General features: G+C 36.5%; 1 protein-coding gene and 1 long non-coding RNA gene across 2 annotated transcripts; both read left to right on the top strand.

Moving 5' to 3' along the window:
- Positions 1 to 3,109: 3,109 nt before the first annotated feature.
- LOC142236424 (uncharacterized) lies at positions 3,110 to 17,610 on the top strand. Its single transcript, XM_075307658.1, has 2 exons — positions 3,110 to 3,564; positions 16,705 to 17,610. The coding sequence occupies exons 1-2, from the start codon at positions 3,554 to 3,556 to the stop codon at positions 17,558 to 17,560; spliced, it is 867 nt and encodes a 288-aa protein (XP_075163773.1). The 5' UTR covers positions 3,110 to 3,553; the 3' UTR covers positions 17,561 to 17,610.
- On the top strand, positions 8,286 to 8,922 carry LOC142236425 (uncharacterized). The gene is made up of 2 exons (XR_012722026.1): positions 8,286 to 8,601; positions 8,660 to 8,922. It is a non-coding gene; the product is annotated as an uncharacterized LOC142236425 (long non-coding RNA).
- Positions 17,611 to 24,894: the final 7,284 nt, after the last annotated feature.

Raw genomic sequence — 24,894 nt, 5'->3', positions numbered from 1 at the left:
GTTGCTGATGCTTTGTATGTTGCTCGGTAATGTGTTCCAAAGACGTATTGTACTGATAAAGAAATGCCATTCGGAAACAAGACATCGACGCCTAAATGGTATTATTTTTCTTCCTCTGCTTGATCTTCCGAATCTCAATTTGTTATACAAGTTATCCGGTGTCCGTTTTGCTATAAGTTTCTGCAAAAAAATCAAAGCCTTTGAATTGAGGAGAGTCTGAAAACTGAATCCATACAGAGAATTCGCTAGATGTGCGACCCGTTGTCGCCTATTCAGTCCATACACATAACGGATGATGCTATTGAAGGCAACATTTAACCTCCGTAGACTCCCCGAGTCACAATTAGCAAAAAGTTCACAGCCATAAATCAGTCCTGGTACTAGTAAAGTTTTCGCCAAGAGAATTCGTATGTTCCGTGGCGTATAGGAATGGCTAAACCACAGCGCTCTTAACCTAGCATAAGTCTGGCCCGCAGCAGAATTGACATGATCTGTCCAACTAAGTGAACTATTGAAAATTACTCCTAAATTCTTCGCTCTGGTGACAACATCTACCTTCTGACCATTTATAATAATATCCGGCGCATGTGGGTGGAAATGCTTGTTCCTGTGTATTATAAGGCATTTCGATTTAGCAGGGTTCAGCAATAATCCGTTAGCCTTCGCCCAATTAAATACACGGTTAAGATCATAGTTAAGCCTCTCTACAGTGTCCCTGATACTGCCAACATTGCCGCTCCGGAAAACCTGGACGTCATCAGCATACATGACAGTCTTGCAATGCTCTAATTGTAGGGGGAGATCGTTGGCATATAGTGAGAATAATAACGGACCTATAATGGACCCCTGTGGTACACCCCTATATACAGGTAGAGGTCCCGATCTATCGCCTCCACTATAAACTGTTTGAATCCTGTCCTTAAGGTACGACGTAATCAGGTCCAATTCGGTTGATGAGAATTTAAAGAAACGTCTCAATTTCATGGCCAGATTTTGATGATCAACAGAATCAAACGCTTTTGAGTGGTCCAAAAGTACAAGAAATCCAACTTTGTTGTCATCAATATCTCCTCTCAACGATTCTGAAACCTCCGCCAAAATTCGTTTTTATTATTCAACATAGTTCCCTTCAAGAGCGATCCAACGATTATAACGACCTTCCAATTTTTTGATACCATTTTGGTAGTACTCCTTCGGTTTTGCATCATAATAGGCCTCATTTTCGGCGATCACCTCTTCATTGCAGCCAAATTTTTTCCCTGCGAGCATTCTTTTGAGGTCTGAGAACAAGAAAAAGTCGCGGGGGCCAGATCTGGAGAATACGGTGGGTGGGGAAGCAATTCGAAGCCCAATTCATGAATTTTTGCCATCGTTCTCAATGACTTGTGACACGGTGCGTTGTCTTGGTGGAACAACACTTTTTTCTTCATATGGGGCCGTTTTGCCGCGATTTCGACCTTCAAACGCTCCAATAACGCCATATAATAGTCACTGTTGATGGTTTTTCCCTTCTCAAGATAATCGATAAAAATTATTCCATGCGCATCCCAAAAAATAGAGGCCATTACTTTGCCAGCGGACTTTTGAGTCTTTCCACACTTCGGAGACGGTTCACCGGTTGATGTCCACTCAGCCGACTGTCGATTGGACTCAGGAGTGTAGTGATGGAGCCATGTTTCATCCATTGTCACATATCGACGGAAAAACTCGAGTGTATTACGAGTTGTTTTGTTGCACAGAGCTTCCTTTGATATCTTTACGGTCATTCAAAACCATTTTGTGGATTTTTTCGGGCGTCCACTGCGTTCACCGTCCTCCGTGCTCATTTAACCACGCCTCAATTTTGCATACCAATCAATTATTGTTGATTTCCCTGCACCCAGAAAAAAGTGCCTTCGAAACTAAAGGAAAAAATGTTTATAAATTTAGTTTATCCATTTTATTTCCATTAAGTTAAATTTTTGTGTGAAATAATAAAATTTACTTGTTTCAGTAAAAAAACTCTTAAACTGAAAGCAGTTATGAATAGTTCATTAACTAGAATAAGGCATGGAATTTTACTAATACTGTTTTCTTCGCTGGGTATAAGAATTTACGACTGAACAAGAAAATTTTATTCACTGATAACAAAGCATTCGTAAAAATAAACAAAATATGAACTAAAACCAAGTTTCCTCAAATTTAGTAAAATTTCTTATAAAAGATTAACACTGAAATCCTTTATTATAGAAAGCTTATCATACAACGAATAATACTTGGCATAGAAAAATATTTTAGTTCATTCGTACTAAGAAGTATTCAATCCTTTAAAAATTTTAAGAAAACACACTTGTTAGAATATAGGAAATTTTCCTATATTTCTTTTATCTACCTGTAATCGATATGTTTGGCGTGGGTTGTTTTTTTAGTTTGAATCGCGTAGTTATGGTATACGGAGGGATTGTTAAAAAATAATATAGTAAAATAATATAATAAATAACAAATAAAATATTTATTATTTTAAATTAGTGAGAATATTTTTCGTTTTTGTTTTCAAAATTATTGAACATAAATAACAAACAATAAGTCTATCAATGTTAGTGATGGTGTATAAAGAAAGAAAACAGCAACAGACTAACAACCCCTTCATTCGTCTTCATTTTGGAATCTTCAATTATCGGGTAACATTCATATGTTACAGTGACGCTAACCTTTTGTGAAAAAATTGATTTATGATTTTTTATATTTGTAGGTATTGAAATTGTAAAAGTAGGAGAAAATCGTTACGCAGCATCTTATTAAAAGTGAAAGGAACAAGAAGAAGAAAAGCATTACGTTTTACAGTTGGTAACTTTATATGGAAATTGGAAATAGTGGAATAATAAACTAACATTTCAAGGCCAGTCGATGCTGTTAATTCTTAATAAATATATTTAATATATTTTAAAACATGTCTTTTATTGAAGAAAAATGCCTATATAAATAAATAAAACTGTATTTAAAAACGAAGGTAAGCAGTTCTAATTTTGAAGTAAAAGGTGTTGAACTCTGTTCAACAGTAATTTTTATCGTATAACAATTATTAAATTGATTAATTGAATCTATGAATTGCTAAAATGAATTACACCTAGATAGTTAAGTTCATATCTGCTTATTTATTGATATAGTGGTAACCCTAGCAGCTTTCTCTTTCACACAGGGAAAGTTTTCACTCAAATTATTTTCAAATATTTGTCCTTTTCTAAATTACCTTGTACTAATTAATTATGTCTGCCTAATGAATTTTCAATACTTCACTTGTGTTTTGTCAGTCAAACTGGTAAGCAGCCGCCATCCACAATAAACCTAAATTTTATAACGTTTATACTGAAACTGCCTCTTTTTATTTACTTTCTGTTTTTTCATACTGACTTACGATTCTGGGAGATTATTAAACTATACAGTCCATTCCAGTCTAAGCCGTCTCGGAATTGTACATGGTCCATCGAACCGTTCAAAGGACTAGTTGGAAGATAAGAAAAGTTTTGGATAACGTCCACTGATTACTGATTCTTAAAAGTATATTCTATCTATAATGGAAAAGAGGTACGTAAAATTTGTTATTTTGTGAACGGATAAAATTGTGGAATTTTTTGTTGAAATTTTATGACAACTGTTGTTAAAGTTTCTGCCTGTGCTACTGGGCAAGCACAAGTCATTACATTACATTTCATGAGACAAGTACATGAAATAGCTTTTTACGAAAGCGCTGCTATATTGCTTTACAAGCACAACTATTAATTTTGAAAAGGTTCTTCACGAGACCCTTTTAAAATCTTGTGTTGGCTCGTTTGATAATTTGGGTGATATTCTTTCTGGTTGTGTATTCTCAAGACTATCAACGAGTGTAAATTGTTTGAAATTATTGCAGAAATGCAAATTCTCTCGTTACCAGGTCTATGTTAAGTTCTTTACATGAAGAAAGAATGCTGCTTTTTACGAAAGCATTTGTAACACTGTAAATTGGAAGTGGTTTTGCTTTACGAGCAACACTAAAATTTAGATCCATACATACTTACCCACTGTTTATGTCTACGACACTTACCTTCAACATATTGAACATTCATAGCAGAAATGTTTTTAACATTTACATTGGATACTTACCTTTGATATTCTCAATCGAATCGCAACATTTGTATGTCACATTTATGTTTATAATATTCGTGCATACTTACCTTCAACATATTGAACATTCATAGCAGGGATGGAAAATACAATTTTTAAGAAAGTACAAATAAGGTACTTTTTTGAGCGAAAAAGTACTTTTCACTAAATTTCATTGGAAGATTATTGTCAAGAGCTCCCTTAAATTGAATTTTAAAGAAAATAAAATTGTGTATGTCAACTTCTAAATTTTAAATATTTTCTTGTTTTAGTATTATATTCGCTTACAAAGACTACCATAGTATTGTAATCACGGTTGCCACAGCTGTACTTTATGGTACTACATACATTTTCCTTAGATAAAAAAAAACAAATTTTTGACACAATTTTCTATATAAATAAAATTTTGACAAAATTTTTTATAGAAATAAAATTTTGACAAAATTTTCTATAGAAATAAAATTTTGACAAAATTTTCTATAGAAATAAAATTTTGACAAAATTTTCTATAGAAATAAAATTTTGACAAAATTTTCTATAGAAATAAAATTTTGACAAAATTTTCTATAGAAATAAAATTTTGACAAAATTTTCTATAGAAATAAAATTTTGACAATATTTTCTATAGAAATAAAATTTTGAAAAAAAATTCTATAGAAATGCAATTTTGGCAACATTTTCTCTAGAAATACAATTTGACAAAAATTTTCTATGGAAATACAATTTGGACAAAATTTTCAATAGAAATTAAATTTGGACAAAATTTTCTACAGAAATAAAATTTAGAAATAAAATTTTGAAAAAATTTTCTATAGAAATGCAATTTTGGCAACATTTTCTGTAGACATACAATTTGACAAAAATTTTCTATGGAAATACAATTTGGACAAAATTTTGAATAGAAATAAGATTTTTGAAAAAATTTTCTATAGAAATAAAATTTTGACAAAATTTTCTATAGAAATAAAATTTTGACAAAATTTTCTATTGAAATAAAATTTTGACAAAATTTTCTATCGAAATAAAATTTTGAAAAAAATTTCTATAGAAATAAAATTTTGACAAAATTTTCTATAGAAATAAAATTTTAACAAAATTTTCTGTAGAAATAAAATTTTGACCAAATTGTCTGTAAAAATAAAATTTTGACAAAATTTCCTATAGAAATAAAATTTTGAAAAAATTTCCTATAGAAATAAAGTTTTGACAAAATTTTCTTTATTTTTGAGAAATAAAATTTTTTTTACAATATCGAGATTTTCTTCCCGCATGAACTTGTCTGTTTTGCCAAATTTGTAAAAGACTATTAGCAAATAAGACTTTTTCAAAATATTAAAATATTTTGTCAAGACTATTGTTCCATATATCTGATATCGGCTCAAAAATGTATACACAAAAGGTACTAAATTATTCACGGGGGTACTACGGTACTGACCAGGGTGAAAAAGTATTGAAAAAATTACTATAGTACTGCATTTTCCATCCCTGATTCATAGCAGAAATGTTTTTAGCATTTACAATGGATACTTACCTTTGATATTCTCAATCGACTCGCAACATTTGTTTGCAACATTTATGTTTATAACATTCATGCATACTTACCTGCAACATATCTAATTTTCATAACAGACACATTTATATTGTTGATACTTACCGGTCAACTCGCAACATTTGTTTTCAACATTTATTCAAAGAATATTTACGTTGATCAATAACACCACTGTTAACTCACACTTGCTTTGAATACTAGTCACACTCAGCCACAACAATCCTCTACATTAATAGCCTCTTCAAACGCTCATACATAGTCTCAGTCAATAACTCTTTAACATCATTTATACGAATTCTCTATTCGTCCGTCTGTTAAAATTACAAATCATAAACCTGTGCCGTTAATATCAACCAAACTCTCTTAAGTTCTGCGTAATACATTTGCATTCTGTAAAGTTGACAGCGCAGTCGGACTGGCCGACAACCATAACATCTTGGATTCTCTTAACGATGACAATATTTGCTTTGCTTCTCATTTAATTGAGTGGTTACATACTTGCCCTATTGTTAACACGAAATCATTATACGTGGGAAATAATTATTTATTATTTCACTTTGTTTAAGTGGTTCACATCGATGATATCTACACCCTCAAAAAAAATCGCTTCTTTAACATATGTTCCAAACATATTTTGCAGGAAGCACATATATTATTGCATACTGCCGAAACATTAATATGTTTGTTTTATGTGAACATATTATATGTTTGGAAGCATTTTGAGCCAAAAATATTATATGCTTGGAAGAATTTTTCCCAAACACGATTGTGCTCATTCCCTAACATACTCGTAATTTTCACTTCCACGAAATTTTTTAGTTATTGGAACCTTTCTCTGTAATACAAATAATGTTGAAGAAATTATTCACTTTTATAAATTTTTTAAATTTTACCTTTCGCCTGCACGGAGAATCGAACCGAGGACCATACAGTTTGTAAGCCAACACACTATCCACTGGGCTACGTAGCTGTTATAGTCACCAGTAGATAATTATCGTTTTAAGTTACATTTATATAGCATAGTTTGCAGCGCCCACGAGCCCATGCAAACATAACATTATTTAACAGAAACATACATTTGTTTGCCACGTGGAGCAGTGGTTAGCATGTCTGCCTTGCATGCAAAGGGTCGTGGGTTCAATCCCTGCTCCGACCGAACATTATTTTTGTTTTTTTTTTTTTTTTTTTTGTTAATTTACACATTTATATTTATACTATATTAATTTTTTTTTAATGAAACTTCGAAATGTGTGTTATTAAAGATTTATAGTCAGTAACAGTGCTTGATATAAACGAAATTGACTGATTTTTGGATAAAATATTATTTTTTATTGCAAAATAACAATCTTGTAATAAAAAACTGTTTTTGTACAAAACTTTAAAATTTGGAAGGAATTCAAAAACTAACAAAAGAAGAACGTGGTGTCGAGTATAAACATACATACATAATTTTATAATATAAACATAAATTTATTTAGGAGTGAACAGTTTTTTACTAGCATTTAACACCATCACTCTAAAATTCCTTTTATTTTTCTTTAATAATTCATTTTAAAGAAAATAAACTTTTTAAATTGTTTTAGCTGTAAAACTCGAACTTAATGCCCGCTTTTATATTTGATGGTGTCCGTCAACTCCTCGTGGACTACTTTTAAATAAAGAGGAACTAAAGTTTGTTTTTTTACATTTTACTGTGTAATTTTTCACTATTTCCTCCTTATTTCATTTTACTGTCCCAACTCTAAAAAGAGTATAGTGCCCTTTCGTTATTTTTATGAAGACCCCTGATTTCTCTTAACGAACCAAGAAAAAAATTGTGCCCATAATGCCAAAATGATAAACAAAACACATGTCCACACATACATAAAATGCTGCTCTCAAGGCGAAAACATAAGCTGTTTGTTTTTCAAATGTCTATTCTCTTGGTTCAGAGTGTATATTCTCTTTATTCAAATTAAATAATATTTAGACTTAAACATATCAAATTTTTGGCCTTATCATAAAACAGTTTTCCGAAACAACATACAAGCGGTTTCACAGAAATTGTTCTCTTTTGACTCTTTTGCTGTGTTATATTGATATCTTTCGTCAACTCTCCCGGTTTCCATCTCTATTTCTCTCTATGCTCTCTCTGTCGCTTTGAATAAAATATCACAACATATGTATGTTTAGTCGAAATTTGTAAATTTATATATGTTTGTATTCACACATATGATTTTTGTGAAACATTCATGTCCCAAACATAATATATTCTAACATATTAACATAGATGTCCCAAACATTTAGTGTTAGTTTAGGAACATTACATGTTCGCACTTAAATATATTGTGGTTTAAAATCGTGCCCGAAACACATTTTGTTTACATCGGAACATATGAAAAACATATTTTTCTAACAGTGTAACAGAAACAAACTGAAAGTTTAATGAATTAGGAGCTTCTAAAATCATTTCTTGCATATATAATGAAATGAAATCAAAATTGTTATATTGTAATCCCGCAAGTAAAAAAGTTGTAATCGATAGGGCATCACTGTGACTGCATCTTAAGAAAGAGAGGATGTCATATTAGCAAAGCCGGCAAATTGTCATTTTGATTGAAATTTTAAGACGTAAAGTAGTTGAAGTGGAGAGCTTAAAGAAAGTTTATTGGAAAAAAGGAGACCGTATAGAAACAAAATTAAAAGTATAAATTTGGAAAATTAAAACAAAAATTGAGGGCGAGATATTTGGAAAATTACGCTGTTGAATCAAAATATGAATGGTTATCCAATCATTGTCTATTGGTCTATTGGTTTTCATGAGTTGGAGTTGGTGGACGAAAGTTTGGTTGGTGTTTTTGTTGTAACGGTGCTCGGAAGGCACATGCGGTGCATATTGGCAATTGAAGGCTTACGTGTTTGAATCAACGAGAGGAGGGTAAAGTAGAGGGGTGAGTGGATGTTAGTATACATATGAATAAAAGAAAAATAATGTTTATGTATAAAAAGGTGTTGCCATCACAGTGTTGAAGACAAACACGCGAAAGGAAGATCACTTAAAGGGAAAATACAAATGATGATTTCCTTGTTTGGAGATTTAATGATTGTTCAAGTTGCACAATTTACAGAGGATTTTATTTACTATTGCATGATTAAATTATACACTAAAGGAAATTAAAAAATTTATACAGAAAAATACCATTGATTATACACTGAAAAATATATGGAAAGTTAAGCTTTCTTCATATAGAATTAAAAGGAAATAATACTTAGTTGGTTAATTTTTTTATTTTGGAAAAATTTCTCTGCATACACTCAAAGAAAAAAGTGAACTCTCTATTTCACTAAAGCCAATTTAATTTTATATTGGTTCATGGAATCATTATGGTTGAAAAAAGTTTATTTTACTCAAGTAACTTTTTGCGTACGTTAGTTAAATGAACTAAAAAACGAAAAAAAAATTGCACACAAAGCATAAAGATTTCCTAATATCGTATGTCTTACAAAATAGTTAATTATTTCTTTGAATTTTGAAATTTTGCCAAAACTGTGTCCATCATGAATTTCGTATGGTACTAAAGACATTCTTGTAATTTTGAAATACAAGATTTCTCTTAAAACTAGAAAATTGTCTTTAATAATTGGAAAAACTTAGTTATGTCCAATTGGTTTTCTTGAATTTGTCGAAAAATATTTATTTATTTTTTCCATATCGGAGTGATATCAGCGATTCTAATACTGCTTAGTTAAAACTTTCTAAAAAAGTTTTCTAAAATTAGTCGAAGGTTATCTTTCCTGGTGGGATCACTGTTTTTTAATGTAATTGGAAGAGTTGCTGTGAGTGCAATTTCCTAATATAACAAAGGAGCAAGTTTGCAATTGAACAATTAAAGTTTTGCTAATTGTGCTTATGATTGATATGTCAGATGATTGCATGAGAAATGAAAACTCGAAATACTTACCCATGAAAATTTGATATACTTACCTATCGAAGTTTAAAAAGTCTACCTATGAAAATTTTTAAATACTTACCTGTGGAAACCTATGAAGAAAATACCTTTGAAATTTGAAATACCTATGAAAATTTGAAATACTTGCCTATGGAAACTTAAAAGGTTTATCTATGGAAATTTAAAATACTTACCTATGAATGAAATGCCTGAATGAAATTTGGAACTTACTTACTTGTAGAATTTTTTAAATATTTGCTTATGAAGTGGAACATCACAGGTGGATGAAATATTTGCTTATAAAGGGAAATACGTACCGAAAGAGAAGAAATATTACACATTTAAATATTTAAATCAATTATTGAATATTTAATTTGAACAAAATTATTTTCCGTCTTTTTTTGGAGGAATTGATATTTGTGCTTCTACACAGTGGGAAAATTTGTTATATTCTTTGAATTCCCTTTAATTGCAACAAATTGTTTTTTTTTTACTTTCTTCTCACAAGAACCAGCATTAACGAAAGGCAAAGTAAATGAATTTTGGTGCAAATCATTACCATATTGGAAACGCTGTGTTTCATTCTCGCCATTTTGAGACGTGAATGGGAATTTATTCTTTTGATTGGCATTGAACTTATTAAAGTTCGACTTTCTTGGGCGTAAAAGCTGGTTTTGTTATGTCAAGCTGATATAACATTTTCAGTATTATGCTTGGCTTTTTCAGTTGATTAATTTTGCATCAATTAATTCACGAATTTCCATTGTTCCACTGAGACTGTGGTCGGTACTTCGTGGAATTTTTTATATTTTATTTTTCAAGAAACTGAGTGTTCAAGGCAACATTATTTTATTATTGACTGAAAATTTTACAAAGTCCCATTTATTCCGAGTACTAATATATTTAGATACTAATATATTTCGAAGAAGGGATTTTGTACTGAGATCCAAATTTGTGGATACATTATACTTGAATTTGAAAACCATTAAACTTAAACTTGAATTCAGCTATCAAATCCGCTGCGACGATTCGTACTTATTATCAGCACTTGTATTTTCTTTGCCGAAAGAGACATAACAATCTACAGTTATATTTATCAGTGGTGATCTCTAGCGATAAAGTTTTGATTTCGCTGTCTGCCGAAATACTTGTTCAACTCGCTGCATTCTTATCAAATGAGGATACCTTGCACTAAAAGTTGCGCATTCTCCATTTATGGTTCGTTAACCTAAAGATCCTAAGACGAATTGATATTATACATATACAATAAACATTGTGTTTACTAACGGCTACAAGAAGTTTACGAGGAGGTGAAAGGTTGGAACATTAGCTATTGGGGCTAATATACAATAACATTTTAGCACATATACACTGTTTCTTGTATGTTGTTTGTTAGGTTGTATACTTCAACATTTTTTATTTGGTGGTATATTCAACATTGTTGCAACCCACTCTGACCGTTTGATATTGGTAAAGAAAAAACAGAATCTGTAAACTGGTGGTGAACTGTGCCTATGTCTACTTTTATATGAGTGTATTTAAATTATTCTGTTGAGACCATTTTAGTCGCCCCTGGAAATCGACTTTAACTGTGAACTTGCCTACTTTTGCATAAGTTATTTACAGTTCTCTGTTGAATTCATTTACTTGATCTGTTGAGTCACATTTGAAATAGCAAGGAACATAATTTTCTGTTGCACTATTTGTATCATAGTAGCTCTCTGTTAGCAACTGTGAAAACTTTTCTCTCTGAGTGGCGAGAGAAATACATTCTGTGAATATAATCTATTGTTGATTATTGTTTTCGGTAATCGTTAGTCTGTACTGTTGCTTAGGAAACTGAAACGCACATTATGTCGTCACAGAAGTTTATATTTTTCTCTGACCAAGTTGTCACTTACTGCGCCAACTTCGCTGCAATTGATATAACTGAACATACGCTTTCTAGTCTGCAAGTAGATCTAGATGATTTAGATCGTCGATGGCATACATTGACTCAGGTCTACGAAACTGAAATGACCACCCGTGAAGAGTTAAGCAAAGAGGAAAAAGAATCTATGCATTCCAAATTTAATGAATCTTGCAGGTCATACAAGACATGTAAGACTTCAATTCTTGATTTAATGGACATCGAAAGAAGAAAGTTGGAAATGTCATCGGTTCCAGTGGCGCGTATTGAAAATAGACCTGTTGATGCCGACAGCGGATTTTCTGTAAAACTGCCTCCTTGCGACACTGAACTTTTCAATGGGGGGTACGATAAATGGCCAGGTTTTAGGGACATGTTCACGGCCATTTATATTAAACACCCAAAACTGTCACCTGCCCAAAAACTATTTCATTTAAGGGCGAAAACAAGAGGTGAAGCTAACCAAATTGTAAAACAATTCGCTCTGACTGATGACAATTTTGGTTTAGCATGGGATGCTTTGCGGCAACGCTATGAAAATAAAAGAATTCTCATTAATCACCAATTGAGGAAAATTTTTGAATCTGATCGCGTTACCACTGAAAAGGGAAAGTCACTTCGTAATTTACAGTACACGATAAACAACTGCCTTTCAGTACTGAAAACTTATAATATATCAGTGGTTTCCTGGGATCCCATACTAGTGTACTGGGTATCGTCAAGATTACCCGATGAAACTTTAACGGCATGGGAAAATTCGTTAAATGATCACAAGCAAATGCCGTCATGGGAACAACTTGACGATTTTATCTCGAGGCGGTTGAATATGTTGGAATCAATAACTGATATAAGAAAACCATCGAATCCGCCTATCAATTCACAAAAGTCCAACAATTACTACACTAAAACTGAAAATAATTATAAACCCTGCAGAGCTTGTAAGCAAAATCATTCGCTACGTACTTGCACTAAATTTAAATCATGGTCTTTCACACAAAAAAGAAAGTTTGTCAACGAAAATAAACTTTGTGACAATTGTTTAGGATATGGTCACACTGCTCGAAATTGTCAAAGTGATAACGTGTGTCAAAAATGTCAACAGCGACATCACACTATTTTACATCAAGATTCCAGCAACGCTGAGAATCGAAGAGCGACGCAACGAACTTCCCAATCAAATGTAACGTCGTTCCATGTTGACGCCAATACTGAAGATCATCCGAGTACGTCCACTGCTGTTTATAATGATCCAATTACGCATGTCCAATCGAACTACACTAAGACTTGCGAAGGAACTGTTTTACCTACTGCGTTAATTGAAATTGAGCACTTAGGCACAATATTCACTATCAGGGTGTTTATTGATCAGGGTTCACAGGAATCATTTATTTCTAGCAGGATTGTGAACAGACTACAAATTCCTACCAAGAAATCCTTCACGAGGATTTCAGGTCTTGGAGGAACTGTACTTGAAAATTCATCGAAAATATGCCATGTTACTTTGAGATCCCGAAAATCTGACTATATGTTACACACTTCTGCGATAGTCGTTTCTAATTTGAAACATTTAATGCCTGGGTCACCAACACACATTTCTGACTGGTCTGACGTAAATGAATTGGATTTGGCGGATCCATATTTTTGCAAACCGGGACCGATTGATATGCTGTTAGGAAGTGATATTTTGCCATCCATTATTAAATCGGGCGTGAAAAAGAATGTGGCAGGAAGTTTATTAGCACAAAATACTGAATTCGGGTGGTTAATAAGTGGACCTCCTGCACAACGAACTGTTTCCACGTTTGCATCATGGACAGCATCGAATGATACACTAAACGATGACATAAGAAAATTTTGGGAGTTGGAAGAAGTTCCCATTTTGAATTTGTTGTCGGAAGACGACAATTGGTGCGAAAAATTTTATCAGGAAACCACTAGTCGATTACCAAATGGAAAATATATGGTGAGACTACCATTTCGGCAAGACTTACAGACGGAAATAGTCTTGGGGTCATCAAGACGATCCGCCATGGGGCAATATATGCACATGGAAAAAATGTTGCAAAAGTCCCCGGATCTTTCATCCGAGTATACAAAAGTTTTATCAGAATATTTAGATCTTGATCACATGGAGCCGACATCATCCACTGAAATTTGTTTAGATTCGCGATACCGCTCTTTTTATCTTCCTCACCATGCGGTTGTCAAACCTGAACGTACGTCCACAAAAGTTAGAGTTGTTTTTAATGCTTCAAAAAAGACTTCGACTGGGATTTCTTTAAATGACATACTGCACACTGGGCCAATACTTCAGAATGATTTAATGAATGTGGTACTTCGATGGCGTTTCTACAAATATGTGTTTAATGGCGACATCCAAAAGATGTACCGCCAAATTTATGTACATCCTGAAGATAGACAATATCAAAGAATTCTCTTTCGAAAGTCGCAATCTGAGACAATTAGTGACTACTGTTTAAAAACTGTAACGTTTGGAGTAAACTGTGCTCCTTACTTAGCAATCCGAACTCTACGACAATTAAGTGAGAACGGAAAATCAACGCATCCTACTGCGGCATCCATTTTGCAACATCAGATTTACGTGGATGATGTTCTGTCAGGTGGCAATTCGGTTGCTGAAGCAAGATACTATTTATTACAACTTACTGATTTGCTTGACTCAGCTGGATTCCCATTAAAAAAACTTACTGCAAACCATCCGGATATTCTGCAAGGCGTACCCCCCGAGGATCTTCTAAATGAAGATTTTTTGAAACTGGAAGACACTAGCGAGACGAAAACATTAGGCATTCGTTGGAACGCGATGTCCGATACTTTTTATTATACCGTCTCCAACATTCCTACTTCCTGTACTCTTTTGACAAAACGGAAAATTTTATCAATTGTCGCAAAAATATTTGATCCTGCTGGATGGTTGGCACCCATCATTATTGTAGCGAAGGATATTTTACAACAGTTGTGGATCGATGGAACTAATTGGGATGAGGAAGTCAAACCACATGCGATGGAAAAGTGGAAGCATTTTATTTCTAATTTTTCTGATATTGAATCTATTAAGATTCCTCGATGGATCAACTATTCCCCTGATAAGCGAGTTGAAATACATGGATTTTGCGATGCGTCTGAGAAAGCATATTGTGCCTGTATCTACATATGCACTGTTTCTTCAGAGAATATTAGAACCTCACAATTGTTGGTATCAAAATGTAAAGTAGCACCACTTAAGACTGTTAGTTTACCAAGATTAGAGTTATGTGGGGCTACACTGTTATCAAAGCTACTGAAATCTGTTTGTCAAAATTTGAGTTTCACTATTACTGACATTTTTCTGTGGTCCGATTCTACAATCACTTTGGCGTGGCTCGATAAACCACCATATCATTGGAAGACTTTTGTTGCTAACAAAATATCTGAAATATTGGACAACATTGGAAATGTTACTTGGAGACATGTTCCAACCAATGATAATCCTGCAGACATTGGTTCTCGAGGATGCACAGCTTCTGAACTTAACTCGAATAAACTGTGGTGGCATGGACCAAAATGGTTGTTAAAATCAGCAGAATTTTGGCCCAAACAAAATTACTTTTGCGAGCCTGAACTTGAAAGAAAAGTAACTAATTTTCTAACTGAAACTCAAACTGAGGATCTTTTAGATCGATTCTCATCTTTTAGTCGGGCACTACGTGTTCTTTGCTATGTATACCGTTTTGTAAGGAATTGTAGAAAACAAACGGTCAATTTTACTAATACTGACTATATTACTAAAGATGAAATTTTACTGACTAAGTTTAATCTGATTCGTTTGGCCCAACGGACTCATTACCGATCTGAATATGAAGCTCTTAAAAACAACCGTGCTATTGGCACAAAAAGCAAACTGTTAACGTTAAACCCTGTTCTTGATGACCAAAAACTATTACGGGTGAATGGCCGATTGGCCAGTTCTGACATCAGCTACAATGAAAGGCATCCTGTTATATTACCTGAAAAATCACGATTCTGTAAACTGTTTATTGAATTTACTCACAAGATGTTGTTGCATTCAGAACACAAAATTATGTTACGTGCAATTCGTCAAGAATTTTATGTCATTCGCTTGAAAAGTGCAATACGTTACTGTATAAGAAATTGTCGCACATGCACTGTATACAAGCATCGTGTTCGCACTCAAATAATGTCTTCACTGCCACTTGAGAGGTGTACATTTTCCTTACCCTTTACTAACACTGGTGTAGATTTTGCTGGACCATTTGAGTTGAAAACTTCCAGACTTAGAAATGCTAAACTGCAAAAGGGTTATGCTGCAATATTTGTGTGTCTCTCTACCCGAGCTGTACATTTAGAGGCATGTTCCGAACTTACAACTGAAGCTTTCTTGTCTACTTTTAACCGATTTGTGGGAAGAAGAGGGTTACCTAACAGAATGTTCTCTGACAATGGCACTAACTTTGTAGGAGCGAGTAGGGCATTGACCATAGAGTATAAGGCATTCCTGAAAACGGTGAATAGATCGATTGCTGATAAGTATAATTTACACGGATTTTCATGGCATTTCATTCCGCCTCACGCCCCACATATGGGGGGACTATGGGAGGCGGCTGTAAAGAGCATGAAGTCTCATTTAAGGAAAGTTGCTGCTAACATTAAATTTACGTTTGAGGAATTTTCCACACTTCTTGTTAGGATTGAAAGCATTTTGAACTCTAGGCCAATTTCACCTATCAATGAAGATCCAAACGAATTAATCCCATTAACCCCTGGTCATTTACTGAGAGGAGCAGCTTTAACAGCTGTTCCTGAAGAATATTCCGACAATCTTACATTGCTGAACCGATGGCAACGGTTAAAAACTTTGCAAATTCATTTCGCTAAACGCTGGAAGAATGAGTACATTTGTGAACTCCAAAGGAGATACAAATGGAAGACGACCCAACAAAATCTTAAAGTAGACGACTTTGTTGTGGTCAAGGAAGACAACCTCCCCCCTAATGAATGGTGTTTGGGTAGAGTACTGAAGGTCTTCAAGGGGCAAGATTCTAACGTACGTGTAGCTGAGATCCGCACCCAAAATGGGTTGATAATTCGCCCAATAGCTAAACTTTGTGTTATTCCTACTGCTAAACATTAATTTCCACAACCGTTCACAACTTAACAACATTTTACGCTTACAGCCAAGTATCTAACGTTCCAAAGTGCCGCATCTGCCACCAAAGGCATGCGTTAAAGGACTGTGGGAAATTTCACCAAATGGACGTTCGTGAGCGAAGAGAGGAAGTTAAAGTAAAAGGGTTTTGCTTTAAATGCCTTTGTTCAAGTCATACACGTGATTGGTGCCGCTCACGAAAAACTTGTCTCGTCTGCAACCAAAATCACCACACCATGCTCCACACTGACACCACATCCAACTCTAACCGGAATATTACCAAAATCATCCGGCACAAGCCCGTGAAACCTCAGCATTCGTCATCAGGACATCACACCACAAGCAATTCTCGACGTAAATCCCAAGGCCACAATCAACGGAACTACATACATGAGCGATTAAGTCCCCGATCAAAAACTCATGTATTTTTGCCTACTGCATTAGCTCGAGTGTTAGCCCAAAATGGTACAGGCAGTGTTCGGATGATGATGAATTCGGCCGGAAAGCAGACAATTATACTGAGATCGATGGTAGACCGATTAAATATCCGTACGACCAAAAAGGGCCAGTCCGAATTCTGCACGCTATGCCTTCAATCATATCATGATGAAACCGTAAAGGTGCAAATTATTGGACTCGTCAAATCCCATTTTAACATGGCTCTGCCGGAAGCAACAACTGAAAAAAAACTACAGTCCATATACAACCATTTAGGTACTTTGGCTGATCCCCACTTCTATAAGCCATCGAATATCGAGGTTGCCATTGGAAACGACCAACTATCAAAATTACTCTTGGCTGGATTAATTCAAACTTCGTCCTCCATGCCAATAGCGCAAAGTACGATCTTCGGTTGGATCATATCCGGAGCCTGTACATACTAAGTTGCATTGCTGCAAGAGGGGCGGCATGTTGAACTCTGTTCAACAGTAATTTTTATCGTATAACAATTATTAAATTGATTAATTGAATCTATGAATTGCTAAAATGAATTACACCTAGATAGTTAAGTTCATATCTGCTTATTTATTGATATAGTGGTAACCCTAGCAGCTTTCTCTTTCACACAGGGAAAGTTTTCACTCAAATTATTTTCAAATATTTGTCCTTTTCTAAATTACCTTGTACTAATTAATTATGTCTGCCTAATGAATTTTCAATACTTCACTTGTGTTTTGTCAGTCAAACTGGTAAGCAGCCGCCATCCACAATAAACCTAAATTTTATAACGTTTATACTGAAACTGCCTCTTTTTATTTACTTTCTGTTTTTTCATACTGACTTACGATTCTGGGAGATTATTAAACTATACAGTCCATTCCAGTCTAAGCCGTCTCGGAATTGTACAAAAGGTTTACCACAAATATGTAAGATTTTTCCAAATGAATGAAAAAAGTTCAATAAAATCATTCCATATATGAATTCAATTGAATTTTGCTCCTCCAAGAGGCTCCGGAGGATAAATCTGGGGATCGATTTATATGGGGGCTATATATAATTATGGACCGATATGGACCAATTTTTGCATGGTTCGGGGGATCGGTTTATATGGGGCCTATATATAATTATGGCCCGATGTGGACCAATTTTTGCATGGTTGTTAGAGACCACATACTAACACCATGTAAAAAATTTCAGCCCGATCGGATGAAATTTGCTTCTTTTAGAGCAATCGCAAGCCAAATTTGGGGATCCGTTTATATGGGGGCTATACGTAAAAGTGGAGCGATATTGACCAATTTTTGCATGGTAGTTAGAGACCATATACTAACACCATGTAGAAAATTTCAGCCCGATCGGATGAAATTTGCTTCTTTTAGAGCAATCGCAAGCCAAATTTGGGGATCCGTTTATATGGGGGCTATACGTAAAAGTAGAGCGATATGGACCAATTTTTGCATGGTTGTTAGAGACCATATACTAACACCATGTGCCAAATTTCAGCCGGATCGGATGAAATTTGCTTCTTTTAGAGCAATCGCAAGCCAAATTTGGGGGTCCGTTTTTAGCGTGATTTCAACAGACGGACGGACGGACATGCTCAGATCGACTCAGAATTTCACCACGACTCTATGGGGTCTTACAGCAATATTTCGATGTGTTACAAACGGAATGACAAAGTTATGGTGGAGGGTATAAAAATAATATGCATTTAATACTAGGTTAGGTTAGGTTAGGTTAAAGTGGCAGCCCGATTAAGATTCAGGCTCACTTAGACTATTCAGTCCATTGTGATACCACATTAACTAAAAGTAACTATTACATATGGGCACTTCTAGTTTTAACCGCTGAACCTTCTTGATTATTTTTCTTTGTTGAACCAACCAGATTGTTCCAAAAATATTAGCAGACTGCTTAAGTTAACGTTTTCCAGATCCGCCAGTAATCTGAAGCTATATGCTCCTAAAAGTTGCTTGCGCTTTACACAAAGTGCAGGACACTCACACAAGAGGTGTTTAATTGATTCTTTTTCCTCCGCATCATGACAGCTCATACAATAGTCATTATACTTCGCGCCAATAGTTTTTGCAAAATCTCCTATCAGGCAGCGACCCGTTATAGCAGATATCAGGAGTGATATCTGACGTCTCGAGAACATTAGCATATCTAGTGTGCGGTTTAAGTTGAAATGGGGCCATATTTGCTTGGTGTCGTTACAACCCTTGCAATTCTCCCATCGAACATTTGCCATCATAACAGCCTTCTCACGCAGCATGAGCTTGCAGGTAGCTAGGGGCATACCAACAAATTCTAGTTCCCCTGGAATATGTAAGGTAGTCCCTAGCCTTGCCAACTCATCCGCTTCGCAGTTCCCCGGTATGTTCCTATGGCCAGGCACCCATATTAGGTGAATATTGTACTGCTCAGCCATCTCATTGAGAGATTTGCGGCAGTCGATGGCCGTTTTCGAGTTGAGGAACACAGAGTCCAAGGATTTTATTGCAGGTTGACTGTCTGAGTATATATTAATGCCCACATTTTTTGGAACATTACTTCTCAGCCAATTCGCCACCTCTCTTATTGCTAATATTTCAGCCTGAAAAACACTACAGTGATCAGGTAATCTTTTCGCTATTCGAAGTTCCAGATCTTTAGAATATACTCCGAAACCCACTTGGCCATCCAATTTGGAGCCATCAGTGTAGAAATCTATATATCTTTTATTCCCCGGGGTCCGTGTACACCACGCCTCACTGTTGGGAATTAGAGTCTTAAACTTTTTGTCGAAAAGTGGACTCGCCAAAGTGTAATCCACTACGTTAGGCACATCTGGCATTATTTTGAGGACCGAACTGTGACCGTAACTTTTTTCCGACCACAGCGATAGCTCGCGCAACCGCACAGCCGTTGTTGCAGCTGACTGTTTGGCCAAAATGTCTAAAGGCAATAGATGCAGTATGACATTAAGGGAGTTTGTTCCTGTCTTGCTGAATGCACCTGAGATACACAAGCACGCCATACGCTGAACTTTGTCTAAACTTGTCGGCTGGTGAAGTGCCGGCCACCAGACTACAACACCATATAGCATTATAGGTCTAACCACTGCCGTGTATAGCCAATGTACAATTTTTGGTTTTAGTCCCCACTTTTTCCTATTGCCTTTTTGCACGAGTATAAAGCTACCGTTGCTTTCCTCGCCCTTTCTTCAATATTAAGCTTAAAGTTCAGCTTCCTGTCCAAAATAACGCCAAGGTATTTTGCACACTCCCTAAAGGGAATTTCAATACCCCCTAAGGAAATGGGCCTAACCGTGGGAGTTTTGCGATCTTTGCAGTACATGACTATTTCTGTCTTTGCAGGATTTACCGCAAGACCATTATCTTTCGCCCATTTCTCAGTCATCCGGAGGGCTCTCTGTATAATATCTCTAATTGTTGATGGGAATTTTCCCCTGACTGCTAGCGCCACATCATCTGCGTATGCCACCACTTGTATCCTTTCTTTTTCTAGGGAAACCAGAAGGTCGTTTATAGCAACATTCCAAAGAAGAGGTGATAGAACTCCTCCTTGAGGAGTGCCTCTGTTCACATACTTTTGAATGTTTGCTTGTCCTAGTGTGGCTGAAATACGTCTCTTCATTAGCAGTTCGTCTAACAGCCTGAGTATACATGGATCAACATTCAGAGTTGTCAGTCCATTTAATATCGAGCTCGGATGGACATTATTGAACGCCCCTTCGATGTCTAGAAACGCCACGATTGTGTATTCTTTGACAGATAGTGAGCTTTCAATAAAGCTGACTAGTTCATGTAGTGCGGTCTCAGTAGACCTGCCCTTCGAGTATGCATGCTGTCGTTTCGAGAACAAACTTGAATCGATGCTAGTTCTAAGATAAATATCTATCATCCTCTCCAGAGTCTTAAGTAGGAATGAGGATAAGCTGATTGGTCGGAAATCCTTCGCCCTCGAGTGAGAGGCTTTTCCCGCTTTAGGTATGAAAACGACTTTTGTTTCCCTCCACTTTCCTGGGATATATGATAAGTTGATACATCCTTTATATATCACCGACAACCAGGGGATCATTTTGTCAGTTACAGCTTGTAACTCCGCCGGAGTAATTCCATCAGGTCCAGGGGATTTGAATGGTCCAAAGCTATTTAGCGCCCATCTTATTCTAGTTTCCGATACAATTTCCTCGACAGGAAACGACCGCTGAGCAACTGTGGCACCGCCAGTACATGGTTCAACCGTCTGATTTCCAGGAAAATGTGTGTCCAATAGTACCTCCAGCGTCTCCTCACTGGACGTTGTCCAATTGCCCTCCGATGTTTTAATGAAACCTGGAGCGGAGTTGGTGGATGCTAGAACCTTCCGTAGTCTGGAAGCCTCGGACGTATTCTCAATACTGCTGCAGTAAGCATTCCAAGAGTTATGCTGAGCCTTTCTCAGTTCTCGCTTGTATCCTCTCAGATTCTTCTTGTAAGCGTCCCAGTCCTCAGGGGCTCTGGTGGACTTTGCCTTGTTAAAGAGCTTCCTGCAGGATTTCCTCATATTACTTAATTCCGTAGACCACCATGGTGGTCGATGTTTCCCCCTTGGCTTTCCTCTAGGGCATGCAGCTTTCAGTGAGATGTTGAAGGCCTTAGTAATCCGCTCCACTGCGTGGTCGATATCTTGCACATTTCTCATTGAACGATTCCCTATACCTATTCCAGTCAGCTTTCCTAACATTTGGCGGAAATATGATCTTGGTGATATGAACATCAAATTTGAAACTGATGTAGCGATGATCTGAGAAGCTGTGTTCACTTAAAACCTGCCACTCAGATATCATTTCATTCAGTTCTTGCGAGGCCAAGGTGATGTCCAAAACCTCTTGCCTGTTTTTAGTGACAAAGGTTGGGACATCTCCCTTGTTGCAAACTACCAGATTAGTACGCAAAATAAACTCTATTAGCGACTCTCCCCTTGCATTAGTATCACTACTTCCCCATATACTATGATGTGCATTCGCATCGCATCCCATAATGAGTTTCGTCTTTGTTTTCAGTGACTCCTCCACTAAGGTCTTAACGGCATATGGAGGCATCTCCCTGTCATGTCCCATGTAGACCGAAGATACCCAATATTTGCATTTGGCTATTTCTAAACTTGCAACGACAGTGTCTGTATTGCACATTGAAGGAAGCAGAAACAAATTGAGCTCGTTTTTAGCAATTACACAGGCTCGATTTACATCATTACCAGTATACTGCAATAGTTTGAACCCCGGAGTACTTAATTCACATATTTTGTTCTTATAAACATATGGTTCTTGAATAAGAACTATATCTATGTCCCCTTTCATCAGAAGAACTTTTAAGGCAGCACATGCAGCCTTACAATGATGGAGATTTATCTGGAGGATCCGTAGGACCATCGAGATTTTCAACAACCGTCACATCAGCCGCTTCAATCGAGTCATCAAGAATGTCCTCTTCAGAGATATCGGTGACTCTCGCAATAACCATAGGTTCAACTTTGGTGAGTTCTGAGGCAGTAGAAGCCTCCTCACGCATACGGTATCTATCCATGTCTTCAAATGTCTTGGTATCCCCCTCGACTTCGCAAGAGGATCCGCTTACTTCTGATTCAGACAGAGGCTTGTCCATTTCTGAATCCTTTAGCTGATCGTTTTTATACACCTTCATTTGGATATAATGAAAGCCATAACATACACGGCCCTGGGACTTTGCTAGATGTGGCAAAGACTGAGTGTTCAATATAAACACTGCATGCCGTCTTGGCCCATCCACTTCATCCAAACGGCCAACCTTCCAATCAGCTGTTGGAAGATCTGGATTGCATTGTTTCAGTCTATTTAAAATAGATTCAGGGTCAGGAGGGTTTGCAGGTATCCACGCATGTGCTCTTGGTCTAGCCGGTATGTCTTTCTTCTCGACTAACTCTAGAGCAGCTCCTTCCCAAACTTCACCAATTAATATCAGAGCAGCTTTAAAACATTCTATAGACCTCTGGTCCTCAAATGCGACTAGCTTAAATCGTCCTTGATACCAACCAGCCTCTTGGTGTCGAGGATCTGGGCCGGGAAACTTTTCCAGCACCTGTGAGTAGACGCCAGACAAAGCATTCTCAATTTCCCCCCATTTTTGCTTTGGAACCATACCGTCCAATGCTCCTTTATTTATGATAGCCATCACAAGGCTGTCTTTAGCAACTGAGGCAAACGATCGTTGATCCCTTTTGGAGGATGGCAGCTCATCCGGTGATCGTTCCCTTTTTCCAGCCTCAAGAATTCCTCGAGCCCATTTTAAGGAATCGCTTTGTTTAGCCGACAACGTGCTTGAGTCGACTGATCCTAATTTCTTTAGGATAAACAAAGCATTTCTGCGTTCTTTGAATCTCTTTCGTGAGGGATTACCTCCTTTTGATGCCGTTACCTTGGAAAAGGTCCGACTTGTCAAATTGTCGCCACCTGTCGACCCGTCTACAGGTCGACTAATTGGGCCTAACTCTTGGTCATTGCCCAAATTTATAACTTCAGTCGATACCCGTCCACTGGGCCCTGAAGTTAGCAACCCAGTGGATGTCTTTGAATTTCTCTGCATGGTGGCCTAATATCCCACCACACTTGAAATTCGTAGTAGGTACTTATTACGATGATTTTATCCGCTATTAAAAAACACGTCCGTTCCGTTCGACGGTTGAAATAATTCTTCTTCATTTCATTCTTCATTTAATACCAGCAACGCCATCTATGTGTCAGACCTAGAACTTATCAGCCAACCTGTTATTAACTTTGTCATTCCGTTTGCAACACATCGAAATATTGCTCTAAGACCCCATAAAGTATATATATTCTGGGTCGTGGTGAAATTCTGAGCCCATCTAAGCATGTCCGTCCGTCCGTCTGTTGAAATCACGGTAACTTCCGAACGCTATCGACTTGAAACTTGGCACAAGTAGTTGTTCTTGATGTAGGTCGGATGGTATTGCAAATGGGCCATATCGGTCCACTTTTACGTATAGCCACCATATAAACCGATCCCCAGATTTGGCTTGCGGAGCCTCTAAGAGTAGCAAATTTCATCCGATCCAGCTGAAACTCGGTACATGGTGTTAGTATATGGTCTCTAACAACCGTGCAAAAATTGGTCCACATCGGTCCATAATTATATATAGCCCCCATATAAACCGATCCCCCGATTTGGCTTGCGAGGCCCCTAAGAGAAGCAAATTTCATCCGATCCGGCTAAAATTTGGTACATGGTATCAGTATATGGTCTCTAACAACCAAGCAAAAATTGGTCCATATCGGTCCATAATTATATATAGTCCCCATATAAACCGATCCCCCGATTTGGCTTGCGAGGCCTCTAAGAGAAGCAAATTTCATCCGATCCGGCTGAAATTTGGTACATGGTGTTGGTATATGGTCTCTAACAAGCATGCAAAAATTGGTCCACATCGGTCCATAATTATATATAGCCCCCATATAAACCGATCCCCCGATTTGGCTTGCGAGGCCCCTAAGAGAAGCAAATTTCATCCGATCCGGCTAAAATTTGGTACATGGTATCAGTATATGGTCTCTAACAACCAAGCAAAAATTGGTCCATATCGGTCCATAATTATATATAGTCCCCATATAAACCGATCCCCCGATTTGGCTTGCGAGGCCTCTAAGAGAAGCAAATTTCATCCGATCCGGCTGAAATTTGGTACATGGTGTAAGTATATGGTCTCTAACAACCATGCAAAAATTGGTCCACATCGG

The sequence above is a fragment of the Haematobia irritans genome, chromosome 4 (genome assembly GCF_050003625.1).
Source record: "Haematobia irritans isolate KBUSLIRL chromosome 4, ASM5000362v1, whole genome shotgun sequence".
Lineage (NCBI taxonomy): Eukaryota > Metazoa > Arthropoda > Insecta > Diptera > Muscidae > Haematobia > Haematobia irritans.
Note: the sequence above shows the minus strand (reverse complement) of the source record. Positions and strands in the feature narration are given on the sequence as shown.